We start from the raw sequence: 25,121 nt of genomic DNA, 5'->3' as shown, positions 1-25,121 counted from the left end.
TGTGAGAGGGAGGAGAAACAGGTGGCAGACAGGAGTGCAGAAGACTATGTGTGCAGTGTAACAAACCGCTCCAGGAGCACCTCTGAAAAGCATCCCCGGCCGCAACTGCACCCGAATCCAAATCCATCCCAACGGGGTAGGTGCACGATGTCTGGACCCGCCCAAACCACGCAGGACAGCAGAACACGGGAGTTTATCAGTGGCCATCACGTGTTTCCTTGAAGCGTTTCATAACAAGCTTTCTGACTAACCAGGCCACCGCACGCCGGGGTCAAACCCACAGGCTCCCCGTGGCAGCGGATATACCAATGTCTAAAGCGTGCAGGGGCCCTGGGGTGGCTCAGTCGGGTAAGCATCCAACTCCTGACCTCAGCTCAGGTCTTGATCTCACGGTTGTGGCTTCAGGCCCTGCATTGGGCTCTGAGCCTACTTTAAAAAAAAAAATTTAAATTAAAAAATAAAACAGAGCGTGCTCAACCCCGAGTGTGCACACTCTGGGGTACACGGTGCTGGGGTGGCACAGATGAAACTACAGGGTGAACACTGCACACAGTCCTAGCTAACCAATTTCGTGGAGGAAAACGGTTTTATACCTAAACAAGGATGAAATGGGAAAATCCTAAGTTTGCTGAGGGAAAGAGGAGCCTTCAAACAGGTTTCCACTTGCTGGGCTCCCAGGCCCTCAGGAGCCCCTGTGCCCCTGCCCCTGTGCCCCTGCCTCAAGCAGGACTTTTGGGGAAAGCTGGGACAAACGCAGCTCAAAGGCTCCGTCTGCTCAGGTCGCTCTATTTCCCTCCTGTTTTGGCAATTCAGTGAAACCATGTTTGAGTACCTAATGAAGGAAAACCCACTGTTTTAAAAATAATTATTTTTAATGTTTTTATTTATTTTTGACAGAGAGAGAGAAAGACAGAGCATGAGTGGGGGAGGGGCAGAGAGAGAGGGAGACACAGAATCCGAGGCAGCCTCCAGGCTCCGAGCCATCAGCACAGAGCCCGGTGCGGGGCTCAAACTTACAGACTATGATCATGACCTGAGCTAAAGTCAGACGCTCAACCGACTGAGCCACCCAGGTGCCCCGAAAAACCACTTTTTAACAACAAATGTGTCACTCTGCCAGCTAAAAGACCAGACCCACAGGTGAGAGGAAACCAGTTTACAAAAATGAACGAAGCCCAGACCTCTGATACAGGGAGCAAAATAAAAAACCTGCATCAATAGATGTTTAAGCAGGATTTGGAAAAGCAGGAAAGAATCCTTACCTTGGCAGAATGCACCCCCCTACTGTCATAATGGGGTGGCTGGACCTGACCACAGAGGGCAGGAGCTGGCATCCAGTGGGGATGCGAGGTGCCAGCGGGACCTGCAGCCAGTCCTGGGCGTCGCAGGGTCACCTCATCCCCTGCCCCTGCCCTGCCACCAGTGCTCGGGGCTGACACAGGCAGGGCCATGGGAACCTGAGCCAGCATGAGCGAGGTCACCAGATCCTGGGAAGGGGCTGTGAGACCCGATAAGGCCCAGAGATGATGGGCGGGAGGGAACTGGCTTTAGGCCTTGACCTCAGGCCCTCTTGGATGGAGCCCAGAATGGAGGGTTGGAGGCCACTCTCTGGTCCACCTGCCACACGTTCCAGGCGGGGAGGCTCAGCGGTCCTTGTGCACATTCCTAGACGCCTTCCTCCCCGGCACACAGGCGGACGTGGAGGCCTGGCCACAGCAGATGCCTCAGCTTCCTCCAGGACGCCAGGAGCATGAGTGGCCCCGAAATCTGGGACAGTCTGACAAGGGGTGGGAAGACCCACCAGAGCAAGCAGACCCCCGCCTCTGGACCCCCGGCCTCTGAGGAGCGCTGGGCACAGACCCCGCCTCATGATCACGGCTGCCCTGCAAAGGAAGAGACACCACAGAGCCCTCCTCGCATGTGTTCAAAGGGGCACCTGGGTGGCTCAGGCTTAGGTTAAGCATCCGACTTCCGCTCAGGTCATGATCTCACAGTTCGGGAGTTCGAGCCCCGTGTTGGGTTCTGCACTAAGCGTGTGGAACCAGCTTGGGATTCTCTCTCACCACCCCCCGCCCCTCCCCCACTCTGTCTCAAAACAAACTTTGGGGGGGGAAAAAGTTGACAGGACTGCAGATGCTTTGCAGAAAACCAAAGGGTGCTGAACCCTTTACACAAGGAACAGACTAGAAGCCCCTGTGGAAACAGCAAATTCCATGGTGAAGGGCACCCGGGTACCCTCACAGCAGGAGTCTGACCACCCTGTCACGCCTGGGCACACTGACCTTCAGCTGTGACCAAGAATAATTCACTTGGAATTTACTGTGAAGAAAACAATGAGAAAATACCCCGTTTTCACTTTAACTGCCCCTGCCAGAGTGCGTGCTACCATTGCTGGTGAAAGTGATCGTCCTGCGGAAGGACGGAGAGCCCCGCTGACCGTGCGGTCTGGACAGAAGCTGCCTGGTCCCCGGGATCATCCCTGGACATCTGGCAAGGCCCCTGCATGGGTCCTGGACCACACCCCGCCAACAGCATGTGCTCGCAACCGGGAAATGTTCTGGCACTTAAGGCACCCATGAGGTCCTGGGCTGCACAATGACAGTTTGTCACGAAGGAGTAAGGAGGGTGGTGGGCAGGCGCTCAAAATGAAATGTCAGTTCTTAAAGCTGTTATGTCTTGGGAGGCTTTAGCTTAAATATGTCACAGCAAAAAACAACCCCGTTCTTTGGAGGGCTCTCCAGTTGGGCAAAGTTTAACTGAGTTCGTAGAGAAGAAGCAGCATGTGAGAACACGCAAGAAAATCTGAGGGAAGCATCAGCTTTTTCACCTGTGCAAAACTGCCAAAGTCAAGAGATGCCTGTTCCAAAGGACAGGATGGGCTGCTACCTGGGGTCGCGCAGAACTCGGGAGAACACTCTTCCTGGACAAGCTGGGCCCAGTGGTAAAGTGAAAACCTTTCAAACTTCCCGACAGCGAGGGGTGATTCAAACTCATCCCCACCTGGGAACAGTCCCTGTAGTGTCCAAGGACCACGTGGGCGTTTGCAATCCAACCAGGAGAAAAAGTCACAAACAGTTAACAAAGTTTCCCGCCTGTGCAGAAGCAGAACTTGTGTATTAATAACATGAGCTTTTGGTGTCTGTGATGTAATCAGCGAACACAGGGGATTCGCGATCACGCTGTCTCCAGGTTCAGTAACCAAATCCTTATTTGTGCTGGTTCACACAGCACAGTGAATACTGATAGATGAAGATCCCAATACAGGATGCACCGAAATCCTCAAAAAGAGCTTCAGCAAATGGCCAGGGAGAGCGCCCCCACGGCTGGGATGCGAATCAGACTGTAGTTTTTGTAGAAGCCTACAGAAACATCCTGCTGCCTGAAGCAAGGAGGCTGCCAGTGCCCACTGGCCCTCCTTCCCTCCCCGAATGCCCACTGGCATTTCCCTGGGTGCGTTCTGCAAAGCTGCCAAGAATAGGCGGTGCTGAGATCTGACAGTGAATAGCCAGGGCACCCGGGGGAGGAACGCGTGCCTGAGCACCTGGGACCGGAGACCAAGGGCACCGGGTGAGGAGCACAGGCTACCTGGCGGTGAGCGGGGCCACCGGAGCCTCTGGGGGGACGAGCAAGGGCACCTCAGCTCCTGATACCGATCGGGAATCGGCAGGCCCAGGGCAAGTCTGGCTCACCAGGGGGATCGGTGGATAGCCCGTGGGCTCCGAATGGTTTTTAACATATTTAAATGACTGAAGAAAGGTCAAAGAAAAATATTTCATGACCCGTGAAAATACAAAATTCAAATTTCAGAGTCCATAAGTACATTTCCACTGGAACACAACAGGCTCGCTGTGCGTTGTCTCCGGCAGGTTCTGTGAGGCGTGGTGAGGAGACGGTACAGCCCACAAAGCCAGGAACATTCACCACCACCAGCCGCTGCGGGAGGCTGGCCAAGCTCTGAAGGAGAGGCGTGGGTAAGCGAGCCTCAGAGGGTTCTGTTTTACGCCACCCAGTCCTCCTCTCCCGCTCACTGATGAACAAACCCTAAGACCACTCTGATCCCCACAGGCTCACACCCTGGTCTTTGACACCACGGCCTCGACCAAGGTGTGGCTGCAAAAGTTTTCTGGAATTTTCTTAAGTACCTGCTTAGAAAGGCCCGTCACCAGTCAACGCCCAAGCGCTAAGCCTGGGCCCCACTGAGGACCACAGAATTAAATCCTCTTTATCCCCAATAAAGAAGCGGTTTCACAACGTTTCTGTGGTGAAGGATTCTTGGTGAGAAACACAGTGTGATTTATGACTCGGTGTCCCCGATGGAAGGCCCTTATGTTCCAGACACGCTCTGGCGGCGAGGCTCGAGGCTCTTAGAGGGACGGACGCCATCCCCACAACAAGGCCGCCCTGCCGCCTCACACGTGCTGCCTCTGAGCAATTAATCCAAGGCAGGAAATTTTATGTTCTAAATTAGGCACGTTACGCCCAAAACCTATCAGCGGCCTGATAGCTTGAGCATATAATTCTATACCTTTTACTCTTTAAACAATAATTCAGTCTAATCCTGCAGCTGAAGCCAAGCCTTCCAGACCAAAAGTGCACTTTCCATTTGATTAAACCATAATAAATGCAAGAATAAAATACCAGTCCTTTATCTCACACTAAATTCTTCAAAAACCATACACTCTAAGAATTAATCATGACTCCGGAGAAGAGGACAGGTTCCTCCCCTCGAAGACAGCTCAGGAGTCTCGAAGTCGTAATTGCAACAGCTGTGCAGGATTTACAGCAGTCCAGGGCTCACAGAGGAATGACATCACAGCGCAGGTGACTCTCGAAGTGACCTGCCAGGACGGCCACGGGTGATGGTGAGGAGATGGGGGAGGAGGGTCTGGGAGCAGAGTGGACCACGTACGCAGCTTTGACCCTCCACGAAGCACCAAGCAAACACAGTACAAACTGGAAACACGACCGCTACTGTGTGCCTTCTTCCCACGCGTGTTTGGTACTTTAAGATTCATCAAGTATTTTCACACATTTCACCCATTAGCAAAGAAACAGAGAAAATCCTTTCGGAAGGAAAACGGTTCAACCCTCTGAGAGGTGTGTCCTGCACCGTAGGCCACTTGTGTGGCCACCAAGGGTGGCCCGTCTCACGTCCTGCTACTCCAGGGAACGGCCTGACGACTCGACTGGCACGGGAAACCTGCATCAGCCGGCAGGACGGAGGGGACGCTCCCTCCAACGTGATGCTCAGAGGGGATGACCCACAGAGAGGTCGGTCATCACCACACGGAACAGGCTGCGTGTGCCGGAATCAGGTGCCACCTGCTATGGCGTCCTCCCAACGAGGGACCATCCCCACCGTGGCTGACGGAGCCGCAACTCACCCCATCGGGAAACGCGGCGGGAGTGCCGTGGGAAGCCCACAGGAGGACGCCCACTCAGCAATGGTCTGTGACGATTTAGTTACATCTGGGAACACGTCTCCTTCCGGGGTAACAATGGGACAGAGTCTGGAGCTGGAGAGAAAAGCATCTCGGTGCTCGGGTGACCTTGAGCGTACAGGGACCTTTCTGGGCCCATCTCCTCCTCTGTAAACGGGGATGCCATGCGGCTGAGACAGTGCATGAGAGAGCACTCAGCAGCCCGTCACGGGCTGCCCCAACATCAAGGAGCGTTCGAAAATCACTGCACGCCTGCTGGCCCGTGAGGCAGGCAAACGGCCCCTGTGAGGTGCACACAGCACCTGCCATTCCAGTCTGTCGCGCGTGGATTTCAAAGCAACGTGGTGATGGGGCACTTAGCAAGCCAAAAGGCAAAGGAGGTAGCGAGAGCCTCAGGAGCAGTCCAAGTGTCTGTCGGTCGGGAGACAAGGCAGAGAGCTCCCAGGGCAGCAGGGAGGACTGCGGGAGGTGGACGCTGGGCAGGCAGCTGAGCAAATTCATGCCACGCACCCAAGAACCCTTTCTGAGGCCGGGCATCTGGCTTTCCAGGGTCCCAGACATGCGTTTCCTGGTAACAGTGCCTGTTCCCCGTTACTGGACCGAAGCAGCAGTGCCAGGGACATCAGAAGTAGATGCTCAGCTGCCCAGGAGCCAGGGGAAGGGGAAACTGGGGAATGTCCCTGGCTGGGATCTGGGCAAGAAACCATTCAGACACCCCAGTGGCTCTGCCCGTGAGCTCACAACACGGCCGTGCTGACCGAGGACGGTGCGCGAGCAAGCCTCTCCCCTCGCTCACTCAAGAGGAAGAAGATGTGGGTTCCCAGAAAGCTGATGGATGAACAGACACAAATCTACTTCCACGGACGGACGTCCCACTGCCAAGCCCACGTGAGGCACAGCTGTCTAACTTTCTAGCCCCAATACCATACTTGCTATTTACATTTTGAGGCTTTGTAAATTCCCAAAGGTCTCCATCGTCACTGATGGCTTATTTCGTTTCTGCCACGGATGCACGCAACGTTAGTGACCCAACAAAACAACTGTAAAAATCTGCCTGTGATTTCCAAAAGGAAAGCAAATAAGTAAGTGCCATGAAAGTCACTCCTTCACCTCATTACAAGCCAGAAATATGGGACACCTGAATCCACAAAATGTTACTTGGGGGAGGGCGGCTGTTTTCCCAAGGTGCTTTGCATTGATTCAAGCTTTTGATTAAAATTAATCCTATGAATGTTTTCAGTAGTGGATTTCCACTGAAGAGGAATTCTTGACCACATCAGGCAAGAGCGAGCAATTTGTCACGTGACTTCATTTCTGCTCCTACAGTGACTCATCCTGGCGCAGCCGGGTCTCACCCGCTCACCACACAGCCAGCCCCGTGTTAGCCATGCCCGATTTTCTGGAGCACCGCGCCTCCCAGTTTGTGGGCTCCACCTCGCGGCGAGGGCCCCTGGAGGATGCCAGTGCCTCTACTGCCCCTGCTGACTCCCAGCCCCACTCAGCAAGGCTCGTTCCGCCATGACAGCACGCCTCTATAGGGTTCCCCGTGACATCACTTCCGTAGTGAAAATGCTCCTCCACAGCAACACACTTCTAAGAGCAGAGCTGGTCGTCAGTCCTGACGAGATGCTCACCCTCTGCACAGCAGCAGAGCCTCGGCCGCTGGATGCGACTTCATGGGGGGGGGGGGGGGGGGGGAGCAGCAGGGGGGCTGGGAGGTGAGTAGCAACCAACCACGCCAAGATCTGATACAGAAACTGGACGGGGAAGCTACGGGCGGACAGGGGGTTAGGCCAGCCATACCCCAACATGCACACAGCCTAAAGAGAACGTAAGCTTTCAAACATTAAGGCAGCTGCTCTGCCTTCTTCACTTATGAAGAATTTCTTAGCAGTAAGCACTCAACTGTGTGTTTGGAAAAAAAAAAAAACAAAAAACAACACCTGTATTTCTTTTAAAGGTTCTGGTTAATGCAGGTAATGCTACTTCCCAGAGAAATGTGTTGCAAGGCACACCTGCTTTCACCATCTACAGACCCACTCTTGCACTGAATTCTTTACCTGCTGATGTCAAACCCCTTACAAAATCGTCCAAGATGCCAAGGTCTTGACTCTGGTGCAAGTGCAGACACCTAGCATTGAGCCAGAGCTGGAATGTGCACACAGAACCAGTCACCCACGAACGTACACGAACATGCTGTCTAGGGGGCTGTGGTTATTACAGAAGCAGCAATTTGCCCTTTAACTGGCCGGCTTCAACGACTGCCCTGATGCGTATCTAAAATGTCACTGGGACAGGTGTCCCCCCCACCCCGCCCCACCCAGGCAAGCTGCAGGCCTCATCCAGCAGAGCGCTGGGCTTCAACGGGCCTCTCAGAAACCCCTTCCTAGTCTAAGCTCCTGGAACAGACTCAGCCTGAGTAACAGAAATATTATCACAATCACAGAATTAAGTCCCTCATCTTTTTCTGTTCTGCAAGGTGGGTCTTGCCCTGTTGGAACCATGTTCCTGGCTGGACTGTGAGCTCTCAGAGCCCATTCGGGTGCTGCAACCTGCCCCCCACCCCCGCCCCTCTGCCCCACCCAGTCTTTAGCAAGTGGTTGAGGAAGCAGCATGGGCCATGTGGTTGCCCGGCACAAGAATCCTCTCAGAAATGGCAGGCCCGTCACGCCCGCAGGTGGGCACACCACTGGACAAGGTCGGCACCTGTCTCTGAACCTCCTGACTCCTCTGGTCCCAAGTTGTCCCCCAGCCGCTGCAGGAGAAGCAGAAGAGAGAAGGGGCTGATCCCAGTCTGTCTCTCGCAGGCCGTGTCAGCCTGCTGGGGACAGGTCAGGGTCAGATGTCACCCAGAGTGCCGTACCCAGCACAGAGCTGATGGCAGAGGGGCAGGGGGAGGTTGGCCGTGGGTCCTGGGGTGTGCTCACTGTATGCCAATGTGGGGGAAACCACCACGTGAAGCCAGCAGGAACTGAAATGGTTTAAAGGACGATTTAACGTTGAACATAAAAAGTCATTTTTGCAAAGTTATTTGCTTTGAGACACTTGTTATAAGACATGCAGAAGGTATACATAAAATCCATACTTATTCACAGAAGCTTCATGTTTCAATAAAAACAGAGACCAACTGGTAACCAATTTATCTACAAATGACACAGAGACTAAGTATTGTGCACATACTTTTCCTTGGAAACAAGGATTTTTCACAAAGTCTCACGTAAGCTATTCCCAATCTTTGTTCAAATAATTGATTGATGTAATCGCATCGCTCACATATGTTCCCACTACCGCGAGGAAAAATTCTACAGGATATTTCAAAAACTAGCAAAAAAAGATGTAAAATTACAAAATTTAACTGGTACATTTTATCTCAATTACAACAGAATGAATTCTTCAAACAATATTCACAGATGAAAATCTCACAGATCTGCACTGTTAATTTCAAAGGTAACCTGAATTAGAAGAAAAATCCACACTGTCACAGAACGAAAAGCTTTGATAATTAAGTACTTCTTTAAACTCTAAGACCTAACCTATTAGCAAACTAACATTAAATATCTTTTCTTTCTTTTTTTTTTTAAACAAAAGGATACTGCCATTTTCTCCATTCCTAGAAGACCATCCAGAGCATTTGGAACGTACTGAGTGTGACAAGGCACCGAGGTGAGAGTTGGCGGGGGTGGGGGGTTAGAAGCACCCGTCCAGAGGCCAGCAAACACACAAACTTGGCAAGGTAATGACGAGCATCCTGATGAAACACTAGACTGTTACCTTCCCTTGTTTTGCCACATCCTTTGGAAAGTCAAGATACTTTATTCCTCTAGTCTTTTCTATACTCAACACCAAGGCCGGGATAGTTTCTGGAATTGCTCTTGTGGTCCCTGAGGGCCTGAAGAAGACCCCACCTGATGACGTGCCTCACTCACCCGCAGGGACAGCACTGGGCTCCACGGGGCCCTCCCTGTCAGGATATTCAACAGGGGCCAAGTTCAGCCGATGACCAGGTGCATTAGATACAACATCCCAGACGCTGCTTCTGTTTAAAGCTTATCAAATATACTTCCTTTTATCGTGCTAAAACTAACACAGTATCATTTTATTTGTAAACATACAATTTGGTGTCATCACGTACGTTAAAAATGTACCTATACCGAAAACTTCCTTACCATCCCCACCGGAAACCCTGTCCTCATAAACCTCACTCCCCACTCCCCTGCCCCAGCACCTGCCGCCCACCATCCCACTTTGTCTCTACCAACGTGGCCGCTCCAGGAACCTCACGTAAGTGCAGTCACACAGTGTTTGTCCTTCTGTGGCTGGTGTATGTCACTCGGCATCACGTCCTCAAGGTTCACGCGTGTTGTGGCAGGTGGTGGAATCTCTCTCCTTTTTAAGGCTGAATAACGTCCCACTGAGGGATGGACCATACGCTGTGGTTTATCTACCTGTTCCTCGATGGACATCTGGGTTGTCTCCAACACTCAACCACTGTGAAGAATGCCATGCACTTGGGTGCACACGTGTCTGTTCAAGACTCTGCTTTTGGTTCTTCTGGCTGCGTACTCAGAGGTGGACTTGCCGCGTCATACGGTTATTCTGTGTTTAACACTGTGACGAGCCGCCACGCTATCTTCCGCGGCAGCTGCCCCACTTTGCACTCCCACCGACCGTGCATGAGGGAGGGCTCCAGTTCCTCCACATCCTCGCCAACACTTGCTGTGAAAGTTGTCAGATATTCCTCTGCACAATACAGACTATGATTCAATCACTGTTTTTTGCATCACTAGCCCGCAAGTCAGTCTGATAAGAGGCCTAGTTATTTCCTGACCTTTCCTGCATTTCCCGCTTGCTGGCATCTGTACGGCTCTCTAATCCTTATGAGAGCCCTGCAAATTAGGCGCATCCATTTCCCTGATGATAAAGAACCTGAAGCTCCAACACTAGAGTGACTTTTCCAGAGCCCCGTGGTGGGTGACAGGGGTGAGGCTGTCTGACTCCAGAGTGCTGAACGTGCACTGGGGAGAGATTAGTTTAGATACACCATTAATTATGGCTCAAATAACCATGTTACAGAAGAAAATAAAATGGATATATCAAACACTTGTCTCCTCCGGAATTCCTAAGGCCAAGGCTAATGCAGGTGTTTAAGTCAGAACTAGGTTGATGTAAATCAGCACTGAGTAAGCAGTACTCTGTGCAGCCCGTGAGCACGTGAAGTCACGATGGCTGAGCAGACAGCCGCTCGAGAGACCGCACCCTGGGGATGCTGCAAGCACCCAGCTGCCCCTCTCCTGAAGGTGTGTGAGGGCAGAACAGACGATGCCTGTTTCTCTCTGCCTCGCCCGGGTCCCTGGCTACTGTATCTGCAGGACAGATACTCAGTAAATTGAATCTGCTGCCCTTTCTCGCCAACCGCACACCCAGGACCCAGCCCTGCGCTAAACCCTTGACCTGGGAAGGTAACAGCCGACCCAGATCCAACAAAGAGGAAGAGACGGCCTTGGGAGGAAAGCCCCCCAAGTGTCATCTGCTCTGGGGCAGGCGTTCACGGGTCTCAGGGAACACGGATTCAGCAGCAGTGGGCAGGCCCAGGTTCTGCAGTTCTCCCAGCACCCCAGGGGCCGCAGGTGTGGCCTGCAGCTCCGGAACAGGACCGGTGGAGCGGGGCTGGGGTGCAGAGCCTCCCATGACCATCCAGAGGTCTTTACAGGCCCTTTGTACACGCTAAGCCCGCACCAGTCCCCAAACATCCCCGAGGAGGTCTCCATCCCACTCTAAAACACAGACTGCCAGGGGAGGGTGGCTTTGTTAGACAAAATACTCATGCCAAACCGTTACGATGCTTACCGCAGTTAGTGTGGACACCATCATTGCTTTGGACGCTAAGGATTGCCTCCGTGTTTAATTCTGGGCCTGTTTTGAGCCATTTTACAGAACACGTGTGCCACGAATTTGGAATAGCAAGCAGCCTGCCCCTATTTCCATGCCTAATGCCCTCGTCTATTTCTTACGTATTTTTCATCTTTATAAAGTTGTAAACATCCTAAAATTCTTCCTGGGCACGCACCTGTAAACATCCTAAAATTCTTCCTGGGCACGTATGTGACACAGATCAATAAAGTTACTAAACGAACTGAAATAACCAATGAGGCTGTGATTTACGGCCCAGCCTGAGATCTGTCAGCTGTGGTTCCCACATCACACATCACACATCAGTGCTGGGCGCTTCCCCATACGCGGTTCCCATTGCCCTTCTGCTCCGCAGAACTACTCCTCGAGGGGCGTCTCCAGGCTGTCATCGTGCTGCCACCAGAAGCAGCCCCACCAGGGCTCGCTGCAGCGCAGGGAGGCGCGGACCCTGCCCCGATCCCCGGTCCACAGCCACCCCCGTGAGCCGACCGCAGAGGGCTCTGGGTGCAAGAGGCACTGGGGAGGCGAGCCCGCACGCTGCAGAGGGGGGCCCCTGGGAACACGACACAGAATCTGTACAACATATTCCAGTATTTCACCCACTCTTACCCTTCAATTCCAGTGCTTTCCCCAAGATTTGTGACTTCCCACAGAACCGTGTATTTTTGACAACTGTATTATATTCGAACCTCTATGAGCTATCCAATAAATATTCTCTAAGAAATCCTTTCTGTGGCGCATGATATCTTCCTTGCTTAGCTGACCCCCACTTAGTAACTGCTGGTATCCTTTGGGTCACCTGTGGTCTTCCGAGAAGACAGACAAAGGGGCTCACTGAGAAGTGCAGCAAGCTTGGTGGGGGGGGAGGGGCTACCTGGGCTGGAGACGTGCCCGAGGGCAGAGCTGAGACCCCCGGCACTGAGTAGGGCTTACAGACTTCCCTTCCAACACCAAGCCTGATGATTATGCCCATCACCTAGAAAATGGGGTCCAGTTGGAGGTGCACCCAGACCCTCTGCTCTCTTTTTCCTTTTAACTGTTGGCCATGAAACAATTTTGTGTCACACTTTTACCAAAATCTGGTAGACAGGAGAAGCCTTTTAATATTCAAAAGTCGGATTTGAAAGAATTTAAATGTTATTATGTACAGATTTCAATGAAAAAACAGACTTTATATCCTAGAATCACGTATAACCAAGGAAAAGATAAGTACATAATAGTTAGAGAAATAAATTGTCTGGCAGAGTAGAATTACTTGTCTGAAGTCACCTCTGGATAAACTGGAAAACATAACATAACAATTATAGCATCTCTAAATCACTCTGCAGTAGGATTTTAGCTGAAGAGTTAGTCATTCTATCAATTTTCAACAACCTGGAACTAAAATAATTAACCACTATTACTATAAAATATTTTCTACTTGGTAAAGCACAACTTTTTCCACAGAAATAACATGAGAGTACAAAGAAATATTAACGTGCCAGGCAAACAAAAAGAGAGAGAGCCAACAGAAACGAGGAGGGGGGTCGCAGGTATGTGCGGCTCCCGAGCATGTGACACGGACCGGAGATGCAATTTTGAATGTGGTCTCCCGGGGCAGGCACGGCCGCGTGTGTCATCTGAACAATAGCTAGCACACGATGGGAACGCAATAAAAATTAAACCATCACGAGAGTAAACTTTATCCCACAGCTTAAAGCAATATATATTCCAGACACTTTTGGGTAGCAATAATAAACATCTCATATAGGAAAGGCAAAAATTTCAACCCAAAAGGAAAAAGCAAACAGAACCCTTGCAAAGCCAAATGACGCCCAAGGACTCGGCTTCGCAGGGAAACGACACCACGGCCTCCCCAGATCAAACCTGCCGCAGCTACTTTCTTCAAACGACTGTCCAAATTATTTGATTTCATTAAATTTCATTTCATTGATTAGCTCTTCAAAATAAGTAACTAGCAATATCCACAAACCTTCTTCATGACAGAGAATATTACTTTCGCTTTTTTTTTTTTTTTCCTTCAAGCAGGTGAGCAACCTGGCCCGAAACTGGTTTTCCAAATTAACTAAATCTCTCCTACACGGGAGAGGTCAGCACCTCTGTCACTAAGACACAACCTCCCTGGAGCGTGAGACCTGCTCGTCACACCTCCTGAGAAACCCCACATTCCACAGAAGATGGCCTGCAGCTCTGCCCCCCGCCCGCCACTCTCCAGCCCACACAGCGCCACTGCCCCCTTCCTCTGGCACGTGCTTCCCTGGGACGACCGTCCCCTCCAGACCCTCTAAGGCAAAGCACCTTGATACTTCCCACACCTGGTCACACACGAGAGCACTTCTCCAAGCGGGGGCTTCTCCACGCAGGGGCTGGCACGGGGAGGGTGGGCGGCAGGGGGTGCGGCCCTTAGAATCCCCCGGAAGAGGGTTTTCACGCTGAGATCTAACTTCACCGCCTCTGGCAGTCGGTGCAGAATAAAACCACGGTGACCGCCGGGCTGGAGACAGACATGGGTTGAGATGTACTATGGGGCTCCACCACAGGCTCCCGAAAACTTGAGGGCCTCTCCTGGGACAGAAGGAAACAGGAGACCCCCCCCCCAACACCCCGTTTCACCCCCGAAACCACAACCTCGGAGAACAGACGGGTGTCACCACCCTGCGAAGGCCTTGCACCACCTGGGGACCCAGTGCTTCAGGAAAGGCGGTCTTTCTGATCCCACCCCGAAGACCCGTGCTGGAGTCAGGAGCAAAGCTTCAGGCTGCTTCCTCGCTGCTGAAGCTGAACAGATAAAATGGTATTGAAGCAGGTTCATATTTACTCCGTGGGACTGAAAGTATTCTTTGTCTTCTACGTAACTAATACAATCAAAACACCAGCAAACACAGCACGGCTGGAAGACGGGGACAGTGAGGCCGCACAGTAAGAAGGTGCACAGAAACCGTCTGTCATTTTGGCCCGCTTGCCAGGGTCTCTGCCAGCGAGCTTCCGGCAGCCCCAGTCGCAAATACCCACCTTGGCTCCCCCACCCCCCATGCCTGAATGCACGACTCCATGGTCACCGGGAAGAAGGCCCACTCCTGGGGTTCCCACGTCCCCAGCGCGGATCGCCCCTGAGAACCCTGCCTCCTCCAGGAAGGCCATTTTCAACCCTGGCCCTCCTTGGTGCGGGCTCCGTGAGGTCTGGACAGTCCTGAGCGGGTGGCCGTTCTCCACGTGGGAGCTGTCTGGGCTTCATTCAGGCAGGACCCACCACATCTCCAGACCACCCGCCTTCCCCTTGTTATCCTGCAGCTGCACACTGTCAGGGAGGGGGATTTTCTATCAATACCTAAGGGGACAGCGGACAAAAAAAAAAAAAAAAAAAAAGAGCCGACCTGGGAAGGTTGGCATTGAGGTGACCCGTGCTGACATCCACAGGCTGCCCAGGCCCTCACAGCCTCTTCCTGCCTCGTCCTGCACTGTAACCCTATAAGCACTGTAGTATTAAAACCTCACTTCAGAGACAGGAGAACTGAGGCTTACGGTGACCTCGCATAACTCGGTCAAGGGCACAGAGCTCCCAACTGGCGGAACTAGGACTGGAACCCTGATCAGGTCTGGCTTCGGGACCCACTCCCTGAACTACGTGTGTCGCCCTAAAACAGACCGAGGGAAATATGCTTGGAGAATATTCCCCGAAAAATGAGACATCCAAATTCAAGGACTAAGAAAATCTTTATAGGAGGAGGGGACTTGAAGGATGGGTAGGCGTTCAAAAGGGGTTGATTAAGAAGGCATTTGTAGAATGTTGGCGTGGAAAGACCCAGAGAAAAGAAAACCACAGGGCGCAAGCTCTGCAGACAGCAAGCAGAAGGCCGCTGGACGGAGGGACCGCAAGCAGGCTCCTGAGAGCAAGTACCAGGGCCGGTGAGGCCTCAGAGAGGTGCCGGCAGGACAGAAAGTGCCACACACACACGCTCGCGAGATTAGCCCGCCCCAGCCGGGCCGGGAGGGGGGCCCCTGCCCCAGGTGGGGCGAGTGCAGACACACAGGACTCTGAGGAGGCCCACGGCGTGGGACATGCTCGCTGCACGTGTGGCGGGGGATGGGAGAGGCTAAGAAAAGTCAGGGAGGAGTAAGAGTTGGCACCAAGGGCATCCTGCCTGAGGGCATCGCGCCACAGATAAAAGGGGACAGGCAGGCAGACCTCGGGCTGGACAGGGACCCAGCTGGGCTTTACATGAGTTGTTCACACAGATCGTGACTGCGGCCCCCCCCACCCCTGGCACAGCTCACGGTGGGGGCCAGATCACCACTGCAGGGACAGGACCTACATGCTGTGGGGCACCTGCCCGCATCCCTGGCCTCCTCAACTGTGGTACCCAGAAATGTCCTGGGGACAAACGTCCCCTGGGGGCAAAATCTTCCCCAGTTAGAACCACTAGGCTAACGAAGGGATACGAAAGCCACCAGAAATTCCAAGCCCCGGGCCGGCTGGTGCAGTCAGCACCACCCCAAGGACATGCAGACGGTCAAGGCCAGTCGTCCAGGCTCCACGTTACTTATGAGCAAATAACAAAGGATCTTTCAGTGTGATTTCTGGTACAAAGAACCAGGCACGCGTGGAAATCAGACCCCAGGAGCAAGGACAAGCAGACCCCGAACAGCAGCAGCCCTCAAAGACCTGGGGTGTGGGCCTTACCACACAGACAGAAAGGGGCTCCCGTTTCCACAGAAACAGAACAGGCTGAATATGCCCACAGCATGACCAGGAGCCACCAAGCGACTGAACTCCATGACCTTATAAGCCCCTAAAATTCAGCCTTAAGTAAAAGTGCTAAAAAAAAAAAACATGAGTATTCTTTTTATTGTATATGATATTTACACAGGATATTAAACACATGGCTATTTCATGCTTTAGTTGGCCTATGTTTTAACATGTAAATGTGTACTAGGCTAATCACAAAGTTATTTTTTACATTTTTTAAAGTTTATTTATTTATTTTGAGCCAGAGAGAAAGAGAGAGAGAGAGAAGGAGAGACAGAGTGCACAAGCATGCAGGGGAGAGGGAGAGAGAGGGAGAGGGAGAATCCCAAGCTGTCAACACGGAGCCCAACACAGGGCTTGAACCCACAAACTGTGAGGTCATGACCTGAACTGGATGCTCAACTGACTGAGCCACCCAAGCGCCCCCATTACCACATGGTTTTCATCTTTGTCTAGATGGACGGAGCCCAGGAGTTAACACCAGTGTGCAGCTCACCGACGGACGAGAAAACAGAAGAGGGCTTACAAGAGATGCCACCTACCACTAAGTCTCCTTATTTCACTTTATTTTATAAATTCCATTGTTTCTGGAAAAAAATCCCACTGGTTATGCCTTTCTAAGAAAATTCTACTCCATGTGCCCTAGGCATGTTTGCTCACAACACTTTTATTCTCCGGGAAAACGGCAGACCAGTGTCCCCCTCCCAAAGCAACAAGAGGGAGGCACACACTGATTGTTTCCGTCAATGACACGTTCCAAAATCAACCTCAGTTTCCAAACCTTCTTCCTTGGTCTCTGCTACATGTCACACAAACCACCAGTCCTAGAAACTCTGTCACCAAGTCAGAAAGAACAAAAAAACACGCCCAGGCACACAAACCTGAGGACGAAGAGACCGGGTGGCGGCAAGGGGCAGGTGATGGAACCATTCGCCCAGGGGGAGGCTTGCCCACGCAGAAACCTCACCTCCGGCTGCCCTGGCGATGCGAGATGGCGCAGGCCCCTCATCAGGAGGTCACCCGGGGAAGTGCCCATCTAACAGCAACCTGGCTGGGGTCAAGGTTTCGGAAGCGGGGTTCCTCGCCCGTCTTTCTCAAGGGGGTGCTGGTCATCTGAAGGTATTTTCATTTGTCACGGTGACTGCCAGACCTATTAACATGCCAAGGGCAGGAGTCAGGAATGCAGAATGTTCTGGAACATGTGGGACCACAGTCATCCTCATCCTGCGACACTTTCAAAGGTCCTGCAACACACTCAAATCTAACAGCAATCCAAATCTAAAGCACAACCTCATGTGACATGTCAGCGCGCAGAAGTGTGCAGGAGCCACACACAGGGCTTCACGAGAACACAAGAACCCTACAGCTCACGGGAAACATGGACTCCATCTTCTCGGGAACTTTACAAAACGTCGTCTACCATTTTGGAAAGATGGCGGCACTGGCATCAACACGGATCAAGTCAGGAGTCGCCATTAAATAAAACCGTCTGGGCCTGTTTACAGCTGTTCTACTGTCCGCCCAAATAGTTCTGTTCTGAACACATATAATTGTGTTATCAGTTACTGTATCTTATTTTCAAGGTTTAATAGTGTATGTAGGTAGATTTGATCCAAGAATTTCATTTCAGGGTTGTGAAGGGAAGGTTATAAACTACGTATATTTTAATGGGGGCACTGGGTCTGACCCTGATGGAAATCCCCAGTATGCACGCAAAGGCAGGAAGACAAAACACATTTGTAAGAACATTCCTTCAACTTCTTTAAAGATAAAAATAACTGTAACATTCAACCTTTGGTATCTAAATGATTTAATAAGATATTTTTAAAGTATCGGTTAACATTCACACCAGAGGAAATACTGAAAAGACAGTCAAACATTTGAGCCCCTAGATCCAACAGAATTCAAGTCAGCTACAACCGGACTTTTAGAAAAGCTGGAGCCAGAAACTGCTAAATAAAAGGTAATGCAACTGGGCATAACACAATAAAAGATATTACCTTCAAAATGCATTATTGTTGCCAATTATAAGAATCACTTCAACTTAATTTCAAAAGCACAATCACCCTCAACAGAAAGAGTCTCTTTTTTAAATTTCAAGGAGTATTACATTAAGGCAATAACTCACCTTCCAGCTATAATATCGCCCTCCCTTATTGCAACACTACATTTCATAAATACTTCTCATCGACACGTCAAGCTAATTCACGTTAATTTTATTGTATTTTGGTGCTATCTCACATTTGTGTGCAATTACCTTTATCATTTTATTGCCAAGGCAGAAAGTAATCAGAACAATTATTCGAAAACGGAGGTTTATAAATTCTAAATCACAGTTGCTGGCATTTTTGATAAAACAGCAGCTTTATCTCAGGAAGTGGCAGGGACATGGGATAAATCATGCATCAGTCAAGTGTAGCTGACCCCCAAGTGCATTGCACAATATCAGAAGTGCTTCCAAAGAAACTTTCCGGCATCATCCATCATCCTTCATAATACTAAAATAGCTACACACCTAAAGAACAGAAGCTGGAGGGTAAAAAAAAAAGAAGAAATTCCAAGCAGTATGGGTAAAACCATTAACTGCTCTCTGCTTAAACTGTAAGATATGGTCCATGCACATAAACAAGTACGACTTCACAATAACTCTAAATATCTGTATTCATATTCGTCAACTCAGTTTTAAATGTAAGTGAAATATGGAGTAGAGTCATAAACAGAAAAAGTGCATTTCTGGCCCACATACATTTTTATGTTCTGTTTCGGCACAGCTGCTTTTAACATCGGCCATCTCCATCAGGTCTGTGTGGGCAATACCGTAACCCACAGTCAGCGTATTACTGTGTCACTACACCTGCTCTGTAGTCCTCATTTTCTTCAAAAGCTTGTTGCTCAAAAAAAAAGAAAAAAAAAAAAAGGACGTAACTTGATTTTAAAGACAAGAATAAAGGGAGAAATCCATGAGTCCCCACATTGGTTTCTCCCTAAGTTAATTACAGGTGACAGGGAGCAATGAAGTTGCACAGGCCATCAGGAAGGCAGGTGGCCTATTCCCCAGTCACACATCTCCACAGAAGGGAAATCCCCGTGGACCTCAGCTTCAGCTTTTTTTAGGGAAACACAATTACCCCTTAATACCACACACCTCTGGCACACATTGTCCACACCTCGTTTTAACGCTCTTTTAGAAGGCAAGATAAAATAAACATGTGATCATCTATTTCCTTTGTTGTCAAAAAGCTAACATTCTAGAAAAAGAACGCTTCTGCACCTTTACAGAGGTGACCTCGTGCCAACGGACTATCAGAAGGTCTAGCTGCGTAAGAACGAAATTTATTAGTTGCATATGCCTGGCACTGGGCCAGGTGCTTTACATACATTATCTCATTTACTCCTCCCACCAAATGTAAGGTAGAACAAATTACTTGTAGATGAGAAAACAGATTGAGAGGTTAAGTAACCAGCCCAAGGGCACAGCACGTTAGTAGTAGGTGGGTGTTCAAGGTCAACTCCAACATACTTCAAAGCCTACACTTTTTCCAGACTCGTAACTATCTCCCAGACACAAACACAGCCCTTACTGTATCAGTCAGAACAGCTTGGCTATTCTGCAGTAACAAACACCACCAAACATCCAGCACAGGCGGCTCTGGTCTTGTGCCATCTCGGGGACACCGCACACTAGCCTGACCACCACAGCAAAGAAGGAATCATGCACACACATCTAAATGCTCTGCCCTCCCCAGAGCAAGAGCTGGACATTTCATAAAGACGTCCAACAATTTCTAATCTTCATCTGACAAAAAGTGACAATAAGTTTGTATTTCTGTCAGCTAAGTTTTATGGTCCTTTGCCACCAGTAAACACAATTCCAGTATGAAAATTTCACGAAGCAGAAGTTGGGTATAAGATCCTCCACACCATAAAGTACCCATAAAGACACAGAATACTTTCAAACTTTTGACTGCCACACCTCTAAGCACAAATACAGTATCACCCCTGCTATATTAAAGTGCAATCAGAACTTCTAAAGAGCTTTGTGTGCATGTAATGAATTTTAATATCTGTTTTTAACAAACAGAAGATTCAGAATGAAATCACTTTAGGTAAAAAGAACCGATCCAACAAAAAACCGAATGAAAAGAAAATAAAGTGGGTTCACAACAAAAATAAATCCTAAACTAGTAGAGAATACTATAAAAGGAAATTACTATTCACATAAAACTAACAGTAGAGGATCTTCAATGGTTTCTTTTAATTTCTTCTCAACATGCAACATTGAGATATTTGAAAAATAAGCAAATTAGCTGGTCCCTCCATTTGGAAACATGCCATCTATTGTGAAACAAATATATTTCATCTTCTGTCTCTTCTAATGCAGCTTCAACCCTGAGTTCCTAACCACTCTTACATGAGTAGTCAGAATTCTGTAGACTACTTTTTTTGCCAAGCAAGCACAGGAAATACTCTCCCTCACAAACAGGATTCTGCCCAGCAGACCATGTCTGCACTAGTGAGCCCACTGAAATGACAGACACGAGCTTCTCAAAGTCTGTTTATTTCCCATTACACAGAGGGTACACTATGGAGCACAAGAGCCACAGTTCTCACCACCGGAGGAGGGTAGAGGCTAAGAGGAAACCTGCTGTGGAATTGAACTGGAGGTGTTGAGACAAACTCACAGTTTTTAATACACATGCAGATGACAGGTACAGAGAAGTAAACACTGGATGCATCATGATACACAGCATGGGTCACATGGAGATCCCCAGCCCCTTCCACCGAGAGGGGTCAGAGGGCACAGCATCTCGGCACCAATGAGCACACCAGTGCCCAGATCTGGGTTTCTAAGTATCATCTTACAGGAAGAGGCACTTGGGTTCCCTGTGGACATGACTGAGTCCAGGACAGGGGCAAGGAAAATACAGTTTAAGCTTGGATTATATGCGGTGCCAGAAAGTAAGAAAGTGCCAAGAAGAAGGATAGGCATGTCATAAAGATACAGGAGTCAACCTCAAGGAATTCCCAAGAGCCGAAGTTGAAGCTGTCAGAGTAACCAAATAAGTAATGGCAGTATTGCCTAAAACCCACAATATAAAAGAGTATCCACGAGTCCATTCTAGTACCGATAAACAGGAGAGAAAGAATAGCTCTTCCTTAAGAGTTCCAAATCATAAATGAAAAGAGAATTAAGAAAATGGATTAACATCAGGCACACAACACAGTAATAATTGCTGCAGGCAAGACATATCAGTGTATGCTAAGATTAGTGGGTGAAAGCCTGAGAACCAAGATGTCTACGTGATTTCAAAATATTTCCTCCAAGGTACTCATTAATTTTACAGGAAGAAACAGTAACTTAAAAAAATTTTTTTTAATGTTTATTTATTTTTGACAGAGAGAGAGACACAGAGCATGAGCGGGGGGGGGGGGGGGGGGGCGGCAGAGAGAGAGGGAGACACAGAATCCAAAGCAGGCTCCAGGCTCTGAGCTGTCAGCACAGAGCCCGACACAGGGCTCAAACACACGGACTGCGAGATCATGACCTGAGCCGAAGTTGGATGCTCCACTGACTGAGGCACCCGGGCGCCCCAGAAACAGTAACTTTATAGTCGGAGAGACAGATTCTACTTAACCAAGTGACCAAGGTTAACGCTCCCAGTAACTGACATGTAGACATCATATACCTCATGGTGTGATACCTTGAGGAGACATCACTTCTGTGCTCTTTTTAAACAAAAATGTGAAACTCAATCTGATCAGGAGACAACATCACAAACCTAAATGGGGGATGGATGTCCTTCAAAAGCATCCAGGTCACAACCAGCAAGGGAAGAGGGACTGTCACAGGCTAGAAACAAAGACTAGACGGTTGAGTACATGCCACACGGGGTCCTGGGCTGGACAGCAAGTAGGACAGGAGGAGGACGTGAATGAGACTCCCAGTGAAGCATGAACAAGGCCTGTAGCAGCATCCAGTACTAATCTGCACACTGATGCAGCGCAGGTTAGGTCCCTGGCAGAGGAAGCCGCACAAGGTCACACGAGGTAACGGAAGGCATCAACACTGGGCGACACTAGGTGTGTGGCGCACAGAAACTTCTGTGCTGTCTGTGCAACTTTTCTGCAAGTCTGAAATTGCTAAAGAGTCAAAAAAAAAACCCCCAAAACCCCATTCCACTGGCATCTGTGTACATGCAGGGTCTACCCTGACCCCAAAGACCTGGCAGATGAGAAATGGGGAGCTGGGCCTTGGGAAGACAAGAAGCGTCACAGGGCCCTCTTCACCCACCCCTGCGCCGGCCCGCGGCCCGCAGATGCACACTAACGTTCTCAACGAAAAGCCTACCACAGCCCCTGGGGTTCAGAGCCATGACCCCGTGTGCTTGCTCCTGACACGCGTTGGCTGGTACAGGATCAGGTCTGGGGAGGGGAATGTGAGTCGGGGCTGGGAAACGAAAAGGTTAAACAGATCATAAAGTGAGATTAGCGTCAGCTGGCCAGCAGCTTTTCTATCACATTATAAATCAGAGTAAGAAATGGAGCTCTTCCTTCTCAAAATTAGAAACCATTCAGAATATTTGTTTCATGGCTTCTACCCTAATAGGCCTCTCTTGGCAAAGAAAAAAAAAAGAAAAAGAAAAAACCAAATACATCAAGACTACCACATTAAAATGCAGTAATTAAAAGGGGAAAGACTACGTATGAGTTTATTTAAAACAACACAAAACACTACTTTGGGGGGGGGGGATACTTCTCCCTGTGTTTTTTTCCAGAAGCATCTAACCATGGAGACAGCTGGCACCAGCACATAACCGTATATGCCACAGTTGCACAGGGTGATGTGACATAAACCAGGAGACCCTGGCCCAGACGTCACAGCCTCGAGTGGGTTCCGGGTCAGCACGTAACACAGATGGGAATAAGAGCCAGAGTTGGCTACTAGTATTTTATTTAGACATTTTTATAAGGAAGCCAGAGGTTGAAAGCACAGAGAGGATAACTATACAAATTTTGATTTTACTAAAATGTTATGTCCCTTGAGCCAAGGTATTAATCTTGTTATAAAGGTAGTCTCTCCTCTCAGTGGCCATTCATTAAACATGCAAAAATGTTTAAATGTACTTCTGTTATTGGATCGCATGAGAAGAGCAAATAAAAAACATGCAGGACTAACTAAGGTGCATCAGAGTGGCTTCTGGAGGTGGGTGGGCTGGAGGGAGATTCAGCAACCGGAAAATCCAGACACTTGTGCTTCCTTTAAATACTTACAAAACGCCCCTCTCCACGTGTGACAAAGTTTGATCTCAAAGAAACAAATGATCGATTTTCCTCCCTTAACAATGGTGAAAATACAATCGAAAGGAAGAGTCCAAATGGCAAATAACTACAAACAAGCCGCTCCCATCACTCTGTGCTCTCCAAAAAGGGCCACGCAACTAGGCCACAGATCCCAGAACAGACAACATGGCATAATCCTGTCAGCACCACCCTGCTGGACAAGGGCAGACAGCAAACGGGCTGGTGATGGCGTTGGGAATGTCATTACATTCTCTGTGACCAGACGCAGGGCTGTGTCCGCAGGAACCTGCATCCTGATGAAGTCCTGATGTCATTTTAACTATGTGCAGAGGCTCTGCGCAGGAGAAAGGGAGAACCCTGGTGGAAACAGATAAGCCAGGACAGACCGAATTCCATCCACTTGTGACCGAGAGCATGTCGGTGCTATCATTTCTCTCTTCTGACGATGTGATATAGTGTAAGGTTAGTACGCAAAAGGGGTCCAGAATTTTAGAGTAGGCCTGATCAAAAGAGATGAGAATTTTCTTTTTCTACAAGCAAACAGGATTGAAAAGCTGAGTAGGCCATCTATCACCTATAATGAGTCATAATCAGCAAGCAAAATGTAGAAAGTGCATCTTAGCACTTGGCCTATAAAAGCTTCCGATCCATGGGGTAAAAACACACCAAACTCTAATAAGCACTCCGTTATAACAAATAAACCCAAACACCTAATTACCAAGTGACTATTTATAGTTTCCAAAATAACTTAACCCACTTTTATGAAGCAGATATTTTAAGATTCACACAAAAACCCTGCCCAATTCCAGCATTAGATACTACATTTATTTTGCCCAGACCCAGAGGATCAAGAGATCTTTATATAAATTATGTTATTTGCACCATAAATTCAAAGAGAAACTAGTCTCATTTACAAATGGCAATTACTTACAAGAGAAAACTGAATTGTAAATTTTAATTGCTAATTTTGATGAAAATCGGAAACTTGGTCAAAGGAAAAATCACAGAGCTAACAGCAGGGGCTGTGTGTGCAGTCGGCAATGTCTCCGTTCACTTCAATGGTTTTGCAACACAAGCTACTTTCCGGTAAAATCATCATCCTCCTCCTCCCCCTCCCCCTCCCCCTCCCCCTCCCCCTCCTCCTTCTTTTCTTCTTTTCTTCTTCTTCTTCTTCTTCTTCTTCTTCTTCTTCTTCTTCTTCTCCTCCTCCTCTAATTCGGCCTACTTTATATTTTTAGCGTCCTGTTCAGGCAAATTACTCTCCCCGTGGAGATGATGTCCCTGTTAAAACAGCGCAGACAGGGGATAGTACGTACTCTGTTCGTACACAGAAACGAGTATCTAATACTTATGATAAAATAAATAAAAGTAAAGATGAGCAAAGAAACCAAATGTCAGAATTGGAGTGCATATAAAGGCCACTGACTGCCATTCAGTAAACACTGACCCCACCTAGGCCAGACTGTCCAATACAGCAGCTGTGAGCCACATGGGACAACTTGTTTAAAGGTAAATTAATTAAAATGTCATAGAGTTAAAACTTCAGTTCCTAAATTATGCTCATCACATTTCAAGTGCCCAGTGGGCACCCATTACCTGGGGCTTCATTCTGGAAGGCACAGGCGCACATTTTCATCACTGCCAAAGGGCTGTGACAGCACTGATAACATTACCGTGAGGGAAACTGAGACAGGAGGTAGTGAGCTGATGTCGCTGATAAA

At 49.2% G+C, this 25,121-nt stretch overlaps 1 protein-coding gene across 4 annotated transcripts in view; it reads right to left on the bottom strand.

The window, feature by feature from the left end:
- The window catches only part of MGMT (O-6-methylguanine-DNA methyltransferase), a 366,049-nt gene that overhangs the window by 311,215 nt on the left and 29,713 nt on the right, over window positions 1-25,121 (bottom strand). For all 4 annotated transcript variants that reach the window (XM_047825010.1, XM_047825012.1, XM_047825011.1 and 1 more), the window contains exon 2: window positions 17,066-17,248. In XM_047825010.1, the coding sequence (XP_047680966.1) occupies window positions 17,066-17,134 (69 nt within the window). In that variant the 5' untranslated portion in view covers window positions 17,135-17,248. The remainder of the gene's footprint in view (window positions 1-17,065; window positions 17,249-25,121) is intronic.

The sequence above is a fragment of the Prionailurus viverrinus genome, chromosome D2, assembly GCF_022837055.1.
Source record: "Prionailurus viverrinus isolate Anna chromosome D2, UM_Priviv_1.0, whole genome shotgun sequence".
NCBI classification, from domain to species: domain Eukaryota; kingdom Metazoa; phylum Chordata; class Mammalia; order Carnivora; family Felidae; genus Prionailurus; species Prionailurus viverrinus.
The sequence above is the reverse complement of the archived record's forward strand: the minus strand, read 5'-3'. Positions and strand labels throughout refer to the sequence as shown.